Source organism: Strongylocentrotus purpuratus, unplaced genomic scaffold (assembly GCF_000002235.5).
Source record: "Strongylocentrotus purpuratus isolate Spur 01 unplaced genomic scaffold, Spur_5.0 spur5_scaffold_1, whole genome shotgun sequence".
NCBI classification, from domain to species: Eukaryota; Metazoa; Echinodermata; class Echinoidea; order Camarodonta; family Strongylocentrotidae; genus Strongylocentrotus; species Strongylocentrotus purpuratus.
Genome location: NW_022145594.1, coordinates 9,883,508 through 9,896,062, shown reverse-complemented (window position 1 = coordinate 9,896,062; position 12,555 = coordinate 9,883,508). Strand labels below are relative to the sequence as shown.

Below are 12,555 nucleotides of genomic sequence, written 5' to 3'. Positions count from 1 at the left end.
ACATGCCACAGGGCTAATCCCCATTGTGCCAAGCCCCAAATCCCCCCGTGCCAGGTTGTTTTGGAGATAATCTGATTAACACGATGGTTCTTTGAATAGCGAGTGCAAAATGCACAGCACAGTCCAATGAGCATGAACAATAACTGGTATTACGAATGCTGCATTGCACGCACATGGCACTCAAGCGAAAGCTCTCTCGCATGTACAAAGCAGTATAACGATAGCGTGCATGCGTCCTTATGGCAGGCTATGAGTTAACAAACATGCCATAATTGCTCATCGGCACAAGATTATGCACAAATTAATAGAAAGAATGTAATTTACCTCACACAAGCTTTGTATTATACCCCATTTCTGGTCATAAAAGAATTGTCTACCCTGATACTAAATTAGCTTTAACAAAACTTAAAGAACACATATATGAATGAGATGATGTTTGAAGGTTTGCATGGTGGTATGATAAGTCAAACTATTTGAACAGATTTGACTAATTCACAGTTAACTGTATCTAAAGAATTGTGTGAACATTAAGACTGATGAGGAACTTGCCAAACTGGCTCTAAGAAAAGGAAACCTTTAAGAGATAAGCAGGTCAGTAAATTTTTAGAAAAATGCAATGGAGGATTAGGAAATTTATGCAGTTATATCCTACCCGCTTGACATAGGTGTTCCAACTCTCCAAGTTGATAATGGATCTAAATTTTTGTTTAGCTTGTCTTACATGTAGTTCTTGAAATTCCAAATTGGGCTTCATGAAGTGCCTCCAAAAAAATACAAATCTTTGAGTGACCAGTTTTTTCCCCCCATAAACTGTAGTGTTATAAAAACAGTTAGGAAAACTAAAAATGAAATTTTGATTTCGAATCATTAATATCTTGGTAATCAGACAGGCAATCGTCTTGTAAAAGTCATGGGATTCCTGACTGACCTAGCTATGGTTTATAATTATGATAGAGCATGAGCTTCATCTAGGATTTTGTTTGAGAATCTGAGGTAATGTTACCAAGTCACTTTAAGTATCAAGATGAATACTGAATAACTTATCATAATTATTTTTGCATCCACTGCTCTGTATCTCTGTCATTGTGATTTGTTTTGTCAAGGTACCCAAGAGTCTGCTGTGTGGTACCTTCAAGAGGTTTATCCAGGAGACTAACCTATGGATCAGCAGTGGAGGGACAGCATCAGTCATCCACTATGATGCCGACCATAACCTACATTGCCTGCTCTCTGGAAAAAAGAACTTCATCATGATACACCCCAAGTTTGCGAAGTATTTAGAGATGGCTGAAAAGGTAAGAGCATTAGATGGCTAGAGAGAGAAAGGGAGGCAGGCAGGCAGGGAAGGAAAGAGGAAGGTAGGGAGGCAGGCAGGGAGGCATGGGCGCAGGGAGGGAGGGAGGCGGGGAGGCGGGGAGGCAGGGAGGGAGGCAGGGAGGGAGGCAGGCAGGGAGGCATGGGCGCAGGGAGGGAGGGAGGGAGGCGGGGAGGCAGGGAGGGAGGCAGGCAGGGAGGCAGGCAGGGAGGCATGGGCGCAGGGAGGGAGGGAGGGAGGCAGGGAGGCAGGCAGGGAGGCAGGGAGGGAGGCAGGCAGGGAAGGAAAGAGGGAGGGAAGGAGGGAGTGAGCAAGCAAGCAAGGGAGGGCGGTAGGGGAGAGAGAGAGAGAGAGAGAGTGGAGGGGAGGGAGATAGAGAGATGGAGAGATTGAAAGAGAAAATTGTACATGTTTCAAGATTCTTTTTGTCCTTCCTCCTATATCTAATTTTCAATTTAAAGAATGTAACTAATCACTTGCCTTCAAAATCAAGAAGAAGAAAAAGGTCAGACCAACGATGGCTGATGGGAACTTACTCTACCGCATCTACTTCGTAAAAAAAAAACTTTATTCATTTTCAATGCACGTTAAGTCTTTGAAATACTGGTAAAATCTTGACAACAGAGGGCGCTCAATTGGAATCAGTGTATTGCACTGAGAGCCCAACTTTTAATTTAAGGAGGACCTTAGATCACATGAACTCCCCATGCTGGGATTGAGCAAGTGTGTCTTGGGTAGAAGGATCTGTGCCTCCATGGCTTTCGTTTCTTTTGTCCCCCTTTAACCCGTTAACTACTGAATGTATAGGTCCTATAGGCTTATACACAGAGACCACCAGGTTCCCATTAGAACATGTACCCTCATTGTAAAGTTTAATCCTATTAGGCCAGCCAAGGTGTGATTTAGTCACTTAAAGTCCAATTTAGCAATGAAACAAGCTTTTACAGTCAAATTGTTTACCCCTGATAGCTCATAAATGACAATTGTTCAAACAATTAATGCCAGTGCAGATGTTAGTTTGACTGTATTAAGTTGATAGTAGCTTGGATCAGATCAAATAGAAAATGATGATACGTTCAGAGTTAGTTATGTTCATTACCCTATTATGGGCACACAATGACTTGCCTAGTCTTGCCCAGTAGACATTTTAATTGTGGTTTTATACATGCGCATACATTAAAGAACACTGTTGCCTTTTTTATAACATAATAACCATTGACATCACAAATTTGGTTTGTTTAACTGTCAACTGATTGATGTGTTCCGGTATTGATGATAATATAGTAATAGGCATTTATATTGCGCCATCTATCTAGAACATATGTTCTGAGGCACACATAGATTCATTGTTATCTGAGTGATGTCTATTGATGATTTGAACTGCTGTCAAGATATTAGTTTTTATTGGTAATTCACAAAGAAATGAAGTGGCTAGATGGTGGTCTATCATATCAGACAATCACTTATTTGACATTTGATATTGATGGATGGACTTATTAGTTCTGGATCCATCTAAAGCAAATTTAATTATTGCATTTATTAATTTTACCTTGTTAACTGTTCAATCTATAATGGCAATCGTACATCATCTATCTAGTTAATTGGAACCATGCTGCACTACTGATCTTGAAATTACCGTAGTCATTAATCTAGATAATTCTCCTCACAATATGCCAATTAGTAATATACCCAATACTAAACATTGATTAACTTTCTGAAGATATTTAGGTATGATCTATCATCTATGCTACTTTCTATTAAAAGCCAAGGTAATAATTAATTCAAAATACATTCAATTTCATAACCATATCAAAATGAGGCAGTGGTAGAAGCAGGGTTGGGCGGTAAATACCGGTGGCGGTAATTACCGGTAAATACTGTCCGGTAAATAAGATGCGCGTCCGGTAAATATGTAAAAAACAGGAAATATGATTTTAATTCTCTATTTATTAATAATTTTACTTGTTTTTAGCCTCATAATTGAAAATATTGTTCTGAAATAATTAGCAGCACAATACTCATAGTAGGAACACACAAACAGATTTATAAAATCCTCACTGCATACATGTACACACCAAAACAAATGGCATTTTGTTCATATGCTAATTAATAGGTATTCATGAATATGGTAATTAGCAACTGGGAACCAAAACCTTTATACAAGTTACTTTTATTCTAAAGCTTAAGATATGTGAATAAAATCAGTGAAAATTTGAACAAAATCGGGCAAGGAATAAAGAAGTTAAAGCTAAAGATCAGTTATGGTCATGCGATTGCATTGTGAAAGAAACGTTGTGAAATCGATCAGAAAAGGTTGATCATCTAGCATAGATGTACTGCAAGGTTCTGGAATCATCAAAATGATAAGAAATTTGGCCAAGTCTTCATAAAGTTAGAAGCACTGTACACAGAAAGATGTATATGGGACTACACACATGTGCGCGACACATGCATTCCATATCTCTCAACAGGCGAGAGATACACTAATTTACCAATTATATCAATTAGTAGGCGGTTTCCCGTCAAAATTTTTATCATCATGTAATATTCAAAACATATTCTTTCACATGATTGGTAATAAGAGCTTCCATTTCATTTTTTGAAATTGGGGCGTTTCCAATACTAGTCTTTACCTTTAAAGCTTTTTGAAATGACTAGTCACTAGAGGGCAATATTCAATTTGATGACATCATTTGTGGACAACTCTCCATTCCTTTTGTACATCAAATTTCATGTTTTTCCTTCTTTCTTGTGATTGAGATAATAGAATGCAAAATGATATTCTACTTCACATGTTATAAAATCCAATCAAGAACACAAATAAATAGGAAAAAACGAAAGAATTGAGATTGGCATGGAGAGTTGTCCACAAATGATGTCATCAAATTGAATATCGCCCTCTAGTGACTAGTCATTTTAAAAAGCTTTAACTTCCTTATTCCTTGCCCGATTTTGTTCAATTTTTCACTGATTTTATTCAAATATCTTAAACTTTACAATAAAAGTAACTTAGTATGAAGGTTTTGGTTCCCTTTAATGAAGAACATCATATCTAGATTAGGTGTATATTTGGTATCTTTTTCCTGTATTTTTTTCCAGCATTACATAATTACAGACATAGACAAACACACGAACAAACACACACACACAAATAGTACACACAAGAGCAACCATACTCACCACCATTGTTATTATGTTCAAAATTGGACAATCCTTATGAACAAGTGAGTGGAAAAATTTATTTCCTGGTATTTCCCGGTAAAAAGTGGTAAATACCGGTAAAAAACGGTAAATACCGGTAAACACCGCTTATTTCCCGGCGTCCGGGAAATAAGCCTCCGAAGCGGGAAATATGCCAACCCTGGGTAGAAGCTTGAAATTAATTAGCTATAACATGGGGAATCTCAAGATTACCTCTCACTCTGATGAAGCTTACATTTATCATGATCAAAGCTGCGTTTACACGGCAAGTAAGAATTATTGACTGTTCTCAACTTCCATTTCAAACACGACAAAACAGCGGGAAAAAAAGATCCCCCTCTGGAGTAAGGTTTTTTTTAACACCTGCCAAAGTTTCACAGATTTTTGCAGTTTAAAAGCAAAGTTCGGTACGATTCTGTTTTTTGGTCACGTGACTCTCTGCGCTTCTGCAGAAAAGTTGAGCATGCTCACTTCTCATTAAAAAATCGATGAGTGGCAATTACAGCACACACCAAAGGTTTTTGAATGGGTTTTTCCAATATCGCAGTCCAAAAAAAACAATGATTTTTCAAAATAGTGTATGGGATGTGTAAATGGGACTAATATATATCCTACAGCATCCACATTGTGACGGGGTCGATTGGATATGTCACCAGACTGTGGATCACAAGGTCCGCGGTTCAAGTCCTGCCGTGGCACCTTTGGCAAGATATCAATCTACATTTGCCACACTCGACCCAGTTGAGGTAAAAATGGGTACCTGGTAGGATTATTCCTTGAAATGCACACTGTGCACTGATCACTGCTGCCGGAGCTAAAGCAAGGGTAATAATGTTCAAAGCTCTTTGGAAGGACATAGAGACGTTATATACTGTGATACGTGCTATACAAGAACCAAATATTATCATTATTTTTTATTATTACTCTCTTCCTCTCCCTGTTTCTGTTCTTTGTGATAGACTTTCTTTGTAGGTTCTGGATTTTCTTCTCTGGATGTTGATATGATCAATATGTTCCAGCATCCTGATGTAGCTAAGGTTCAGTGGACTTGGGCCACTCTTAACCCCGGGATTGTATCTATATCCCTGCAGGTCAGAACATTCATTTTTATTTTAAAGAAAGAAAGTTAAAAGAAAGTCATTTTTTTTCCTAACTCATTATAAGGGTTATATCCCACTGCCAAACCTTTGCTAATGATTTTTGTTTTGTTTTGTGCTTTGTATTCTTTATTTGATAGCAAGGGGAATCGTTTTATTGCAAGCCGCTGGATTTTTAATGCGATTTCCCAAGCACAATTTTATCATATTATTATATCTTTGTATTTTACGAAATTAATAAAATTGAATATTACACTACCCATTTTGAACCCTATTGATCACCACATAGCGGTTTAAAATGCTATGTTGTTGTATATGATATTAAATATTACAAACAAACATGTCTTTGTTTATTAAATCATAATTAATTGAGTTTGAAAAAATGAAATAAAAAAAAACAAAAAAACATGTAAATGTTAGGTGTAGATATTAAAGCCTATTTGCACTATAGTTGGGGCAGGAGGGAAAGACCTCCCTGCGCGGTCACTGACAAGTGGTTATCTATCAAATCAGCTCTCAATTAACATTTTTTTTAAAGGCCCATGGGGGACCAACGGGTATCGCTTAGGCATTGTTTGCTATATACAGGGCCCAAGTAGCTACAAGTAGTGTAGTGGGGCTTTAAGTCAGTATGAATCAGTGCAATGTTGATAATAATGAGTAACTAAGTAATCATGATATTGAAATGAGGCGATGCATCTGTCATCTTTGTGCAGAGTGCTTTTCAAATATATTTGACCCTTTTTCCTTGATTAAGCTCCTTTTTTTCATAAAAAGCTGATTGTTTCTATTGTTACAAATCTTATACGTATTCATGTTTGTTATTGTTAATGTTAATTATGGGCATGCGCAGAGGACTGGATTGAAAAAGGTTTGATTTCTGAGGAAAAACCTATGATAGTCTGTAGAGGTATTTTATTATTTTTCTTTTGAATTCATACTGTTGTTACTTTTGTGTTATGATTTTATGATATGAATGTATGATAGATCTAATGTCACCTTGTTGTGGCACTGTACTATTATTTTCTCTTTTATCTTCTTCTTCCTTTAAAAAAAAGGCTATCTGCATCAGGTTCGGGCTCATGGCAGGAGTATATCAGGCACCATTCTCTTCACATCTTTGCCAACATTTGATGACTCTGACTGTAGCAGAGACATTGTAAATACCTATACCAGTCTTGATGAAGTCAGAGTTCTATGGACCTATAAGAAGGGAGATAAAGTGAGTGTTTTAGGATGCATCCTTGCACAGTGGCACATCCAGGTTTCTGTTACATGATGCTGTATATTTCACATCTTTGTATATCGCATTGTGTTAGTTGGCAATATATCAGGGGTGTGTTATGGGCTCAAACATGATTTGATAGGGAATCTGATACAATCCTCTTGGGGCACCTGACTCCAAGGGGGGCACAGGGCACCCCCCCCCCCCCCCCCCCCCCCACTTATGGGAAAGCAAGTTTAGAACATCATGTACTTTAAATGTGGATATAATATTGTTGAGTCCCTTGTGCTTGAAGGGGAACCCTACCCTAATACCGGTATTTGGTTGGTTTTAATAAAAGTAGAAAAATGAGAGAACTAGATTATGAAAATTTCAGCAAAATCTGATAAAGAATAAGAATTTTTATGCCTCCGCCACCGAAGGTGGTGCCGGAGGCATCATGTTTTCGGGTTGTCCGTCCGTACGTCCGTCCCGTTTGACCGTTATCACAATATCTCAAGAACCATTTAAGATTTAAACTTAAGACTCGGGAATAGTATTTATCACCATAGGAAGACGATCTGATTAGATTTTGGAGTACGTAGGTCAAAGGTCACAGAGGTCAACTTATGAAATTCCTTGTATTGAGTTTGTTAGCGCGATATCTCAAGAACCATTTGAGATTTAAACTTCAAACTTAAGGATAGTATGTATCACCATAGGAAGACGATCTGATTAGATTTTGGAGCACGTATGTCAAAGGTCAAGGGTCACAGAGGTCAACTTATGAAATTCCATACATTGAGATTGTTATCATGATATCTCAAGAACCACTGGAGATTTAAACTTCAAACTTAGTGATAGTGTGTATCACTATAGGAAAACAATCTGATTAGATTTTGGAGCACGTAGGTCAAAGGTCAAGGGTCATAGAGGTCAACTTATGAAATTCCATACATTGAGATTGTTATCATGATATCTCAAGAACCACTGGAGATTTAAACTTCAAACTTAGTGATAGTGTGTATCACCATAGGAAGACAATCTGATTAGATTTTGGAGCACGTAGGTCAAAGGTCAAGGGTCACAGAGGTCAACTTATGAAATTCCATACATTGAGATCGTTATCGCGATATCTCAAGAACCACTGGAGAATTTTCACTTCAAACTTGTTTAAATTGCTCTATGGCGGAGGCATCATTTTCGACTGCGCGCAGTCAAAATTCCATCTAGTTGGAATTGTATTCTATCAAACACATATTGGCAATATGACATATTTTCTGAGGTCCTCTCCCATTTTATCTCTACACACAAAAATCATAAAATTATCATCTTTTTTCTTAATAGCTGATGAAGGAATTAATATAATTTTCCTTTTTTTTTTAACAGGGATTCTGTAGAAACCTTGTGGAATAATTATACCAAGGGAACATGTATGATATTATGTTTTCTTCAGATAAAAGGGAAATTTAAGATTTTGTGTACAAAGCAAATGGAAGGGGACCTCACAAGATACGTTGCAGTGTGCCCGATTTGTGTTTGTGATTGATTAAGACTTCAAATATTCACAACTTCCTTATTTTTCATCAGATTTGCTCAAACTTTCACTGATCTGTTTCCCCACTTTTCCGCTTTTATTGAAACTCACTTCAGATCAGGTTAGACTGTCTCATCAAGAATGAAAATACTAATAAAGGTTGCTAGGTTAATTTCATTATTCAATAGGTTGTTTAACTTTTAATTTTAAACCTCTCTTTATACATGTATTTTGTTAACAATTTGCTAATAAAAAAAACAACCTTATACTACATATGTATAAACATTGTATAAGTATTACTTGAGCCATTGAGCTTGTATTAAAATAGAGTTTCATTTTATATCTCAAGTAAAGCTTTAACTCCTGATGGCATTTGTTAATCTGTTTTTCTTTTTCCTCTGTCTGTCTTGAAGGTGATTGAGATGGGTTATATGAACCCTGAAAGTCTGAGAGACAGTTTCCTCAGCGTCTTGGGAGAGGCAAATCAGCTCAAATTTGAGCAATTCAAGTATTACCTCATCGACATGACAATGGAAGATGGACAAGTCTCAAGAGAAATGGACTTCCCAGAGGCAGAGGAGGTATGAGTTCATTTAATGTGGCCTAAAGGCTTGTTCACATATAACATAGTTAAACACAGCGTTTGTTTTATCATGCATTAAGTGTAATATTAGGAGGTATGAGTTCATTTGATGTGGCCTAAAGGCTTGTTCACATATAACATAGTTAAACACAGCGTTTGTTTTATCATGCATTAAGTGTAATATTAGGAGGTATGAGTTCATTTAATGTGGCCCAAAGGCTTGTTTACATAAAACATGGCTAAACACAGCGTTTTGTTTTATCATGCATTAAGTGTAATATTAGGAGGTATGAGTTCATTTAATGTGGCCTAAAGGCTTGTCCACATATAACATAGTTAAACACAGCGTTTTGTTTTATCATGCATTAAGTGTAATATTAGGAGGTATGAGTTCATTTGATGTGGCCCAAAGGCTTGTCCACATAAAACATGGTTAAACACAGCGTTTGTTATGCCTCCGCCACCGAAGGTGGTGCCGGAGGCATCATGTTTTCGGGTTGTCCGTCCGTACGTCCGTCCATACGTCCGTCCCGTTTGACCGTTATCACAATATCTCAAGAACCATTTAAGATTTAAACTTAAGACTCGGGAATAGTATTTATCACCATAGGAAGACGATCTGATTAGATTTTGGAGTACGTAGGTCAAAGGTCACAGGTCACAGAGGTCAACTTATGAAATTCCTTGTATTGAGTTTGTTAGCGCGATATCTCAAGAACCATTTGAGATTTAAACTTCAAACTTAAGGATAGTATGTATCACCATAGGAAGACGATCTGATTAGATTTTGGAGCACGTATGTCAAAGGTCAAGGGTCACAGAGGTCAACTTATGAAATTCCATACATTGAGATTGTTATCATGATATCTCAAGAACCACTGGAGATTTAAACTTCAAACTTAGTGATAGTGTGTATCACTATAGGAAAACAATCTGATTACATTTTGGAGCACGTAGGTCAAAGGTCAAGGGTCATAGAGGTCAACTTATGAAATTCCATACATTGAGATTGTTATCATGATATCTCAAGAACCACTGGAGATGTAAAAACTTCAAACTTAAGGATAGTATGTATCACCATAGGAAGACGATCTGATTAGATTTTGGAGCACGTAGGTCAAAGGTCAAGGGTCACAGAGGTCAACTTATGAAATTCCATACATTGAGATTGTTATCATAATATCTCAAGAACCACTGGAGATTTAAACTTCAAACTTAATGATAGTGTGTATCACCATAGGAAGACAATCTGATTAGATTTTGGAGCACGTAGGTCAAAGGTCAAGGGTCACAGAGCCACATAATTTGGTACCAAAAGTACTGGTAGTTGTTTCCCCCCCCCCCCCTTTTTTTGGGGGGGGGTTGCTCTTGAGAATGGCAGTCATCTTTGGGTGATCGCCCATGTTTTCACGTTATGTGTTAAATCATGAAATGATAATAGATTCATTCAGAATTCAGATTGAACATTGAAACAGTCTCCCCCCTCCCCCCCCCCCCCCCATTATTTATTTAAACAACATTTTAAGTAGTGACCATTTCATAGTATTTCTTTGAAATCATTCCTCCAGCCATGTATGGTGATATCGATGATTGTTGAGAATCCATTGAAAAAACATCAATATTGCTTCCTTAACAAACATACGCTTCCTTGCACGTTTGTGTCCTCAATCTCATCGTTAGATCACTGTAATGTAGACCGGTCGAGGAAGTGAGTGAGAATGGGGTCTGATTTCCAATGTGTAATACCTGTTCATGTGACAACATTCATCTGTTAACAGTCTACAGGTTGTTCCATCCAGTGACCAAAGCAGGCAAAGAGTTAAATAGTTACTGGAAAGGAAATAAACACTCTGTTTTCATCTCTTCTTTTCAGGCTTTCCGGATTTTCGATCATGAGAACAAAGGGTATCTTACAAGAGAAGAAATCGAAGAGATGGACGTGGAATACTTCAAAGATTTTGCAAGGATACTTGATATGCCTAGCGGTCCTACATCAGATGAGATGCATGATGAGTTATAACTATAATTCTTTTCATCCATCTTATTTTATTTGTGCTGGAATATCAGAAATCAATGAACAGTTGAACCTCAGTATAAAGAGCTTAGATAGAACAAGGTATCTGTTAGAACAAGGTAATTTCACTGATACCAGCTCTTTATATATTTTCGTTTTTTTACCCTGATATAACAAGGTAGTTGCCATGGTATCATAGACATTTATTTAACGAGGCTCCACTGTATTTCAAAATCATTTTTTACCCCATTGTTCTCAGTATACTTGTAAATTGTCTTCCATATAAGGAGAGGTTTTTATTTTGGAATCTTTAACTTTGTCATATATTTGTAGACTCTATGTTATGATCATTTACCCTGCATTGTGCTAGAGTTAGAAGTGAAGATTGTGGACAACTGATTGAGTTATTTGGAACTCTATCAGTGTGCTTAAAGGTGACATGTCTCATTTGAAGGCCAACAAAATGAAAAGGTTAAATTCATCACCTTTCATCATCTAGCCATATAATACATGTATATTGAATCTAATGGAAACATAGTTAAATAGAGTCTATCTCAATGTACTTATATCCACAGTACTTCAATCTGTCTTTCCTTCTATATATAAAGAGCAATACTACTTTGGTATAAAACTGGTGTTTATCAATTTCTGTTTTGTGTAATTACAAAATCATTTCATTAAAATCACTGTAGACGTATTATGATTACAAATATGCTTCTTGTTGAACTTTTAATAGCTATTATAGCTATTTATTTATATTATGGTGGCCGGTGGTTATTGGATAGTAACCAATGTTTAAAGGTATTACAAAGTTTTGGTATGGGGTCATGAATTTGGTTCAAATTAACATATTGGAAGCATATGCGTCCCTACAATATACATTGATCGTTGTCGCGGTTGAAATCGAGTCTAAAGTTATGAAATTATGAATAATAAACTCTTTATGTTGTATAGCTCCCTCTCAAGGTCAAGATATTAATTTCCCAAAACTTTGTATTACCTTTAATTAATGTGATATGCTAAGGAATTCAGATATGGTAAAGTATAACTTATGTGAATCCTTTGTTTTATTTTCTGAGGAACTAAGAATAAAATGCCAATGGAAATTCTAAGATTGAAATTATTTCAGAGCAGCAAAAACAGCATTTAATTTAGCCAACTCCTGTTAAAGCACAGGTATGCCTTTATTTTAGTAAAAAACTATAGTGATGACAATTGTAGTTTTGCTGCAGGATATTAATACATGGACATCAAGAGATTATGCCTTATAATATGAAGATGAGAAGTGCCTTTTCCTGGTTTGTTTTTCTTGCACATGAGCTTGTGAGTTATGGAATATTAGCCTATGCCCCAGATAATCAAAGTATAATGTTTGGTCTTCCTGTCCATAGTAATTTGATGAAATAATAATTATATTTTATCTGTTATTAAAGTGTTGTTTCTATGTTGATATCTTATCTATGACCTTGATATAATAAGATTTATACAGATATACAATAACCATTCCTGGGAGATGATTTCAAATTTGCCACAGAAATAAAACAAACAAAAAACAAAAGAAGTAGAGGAATAGATGATACATGATGTCAATCATAGTATTATAT

General features: G+C 36.5%; 1 protein-coding gene across 1 annotated transcript in view; it reads left to right on the top strand.

The window, feature by feature from the left end:
* Positions 1 to 11,133, top strand: part of LOC587653 — a 24,773-nt gene extending 13,640 nt beyond the window's left edge. Inside the window, 6 exon segments of the mRNA XM_030977644.1 lie at positions 1,104 to 1,295; positions 5,476 to 5,581; positions 5,584 to 5,607; positions 6,672 to 6,835; positions 8,768 to 8,935; positions 10,811 to 11,133. Coding sequence (XP_030833504.1) covers positions 1,104 to 1,295; positions 5,476 to 5,581; positions 5,584 to 5,607; positions 6,672 to 6,835; positions 8,768 to 8,935; positions 10,811 to 10,957 — 801 coding nt within the window. The 3' untranslated portion in view covers positions 10,958 to 11,133.
* The last annotated feature ends 1,422 nt before the right edge of the window (positions 11,134 to 12,555 follow it).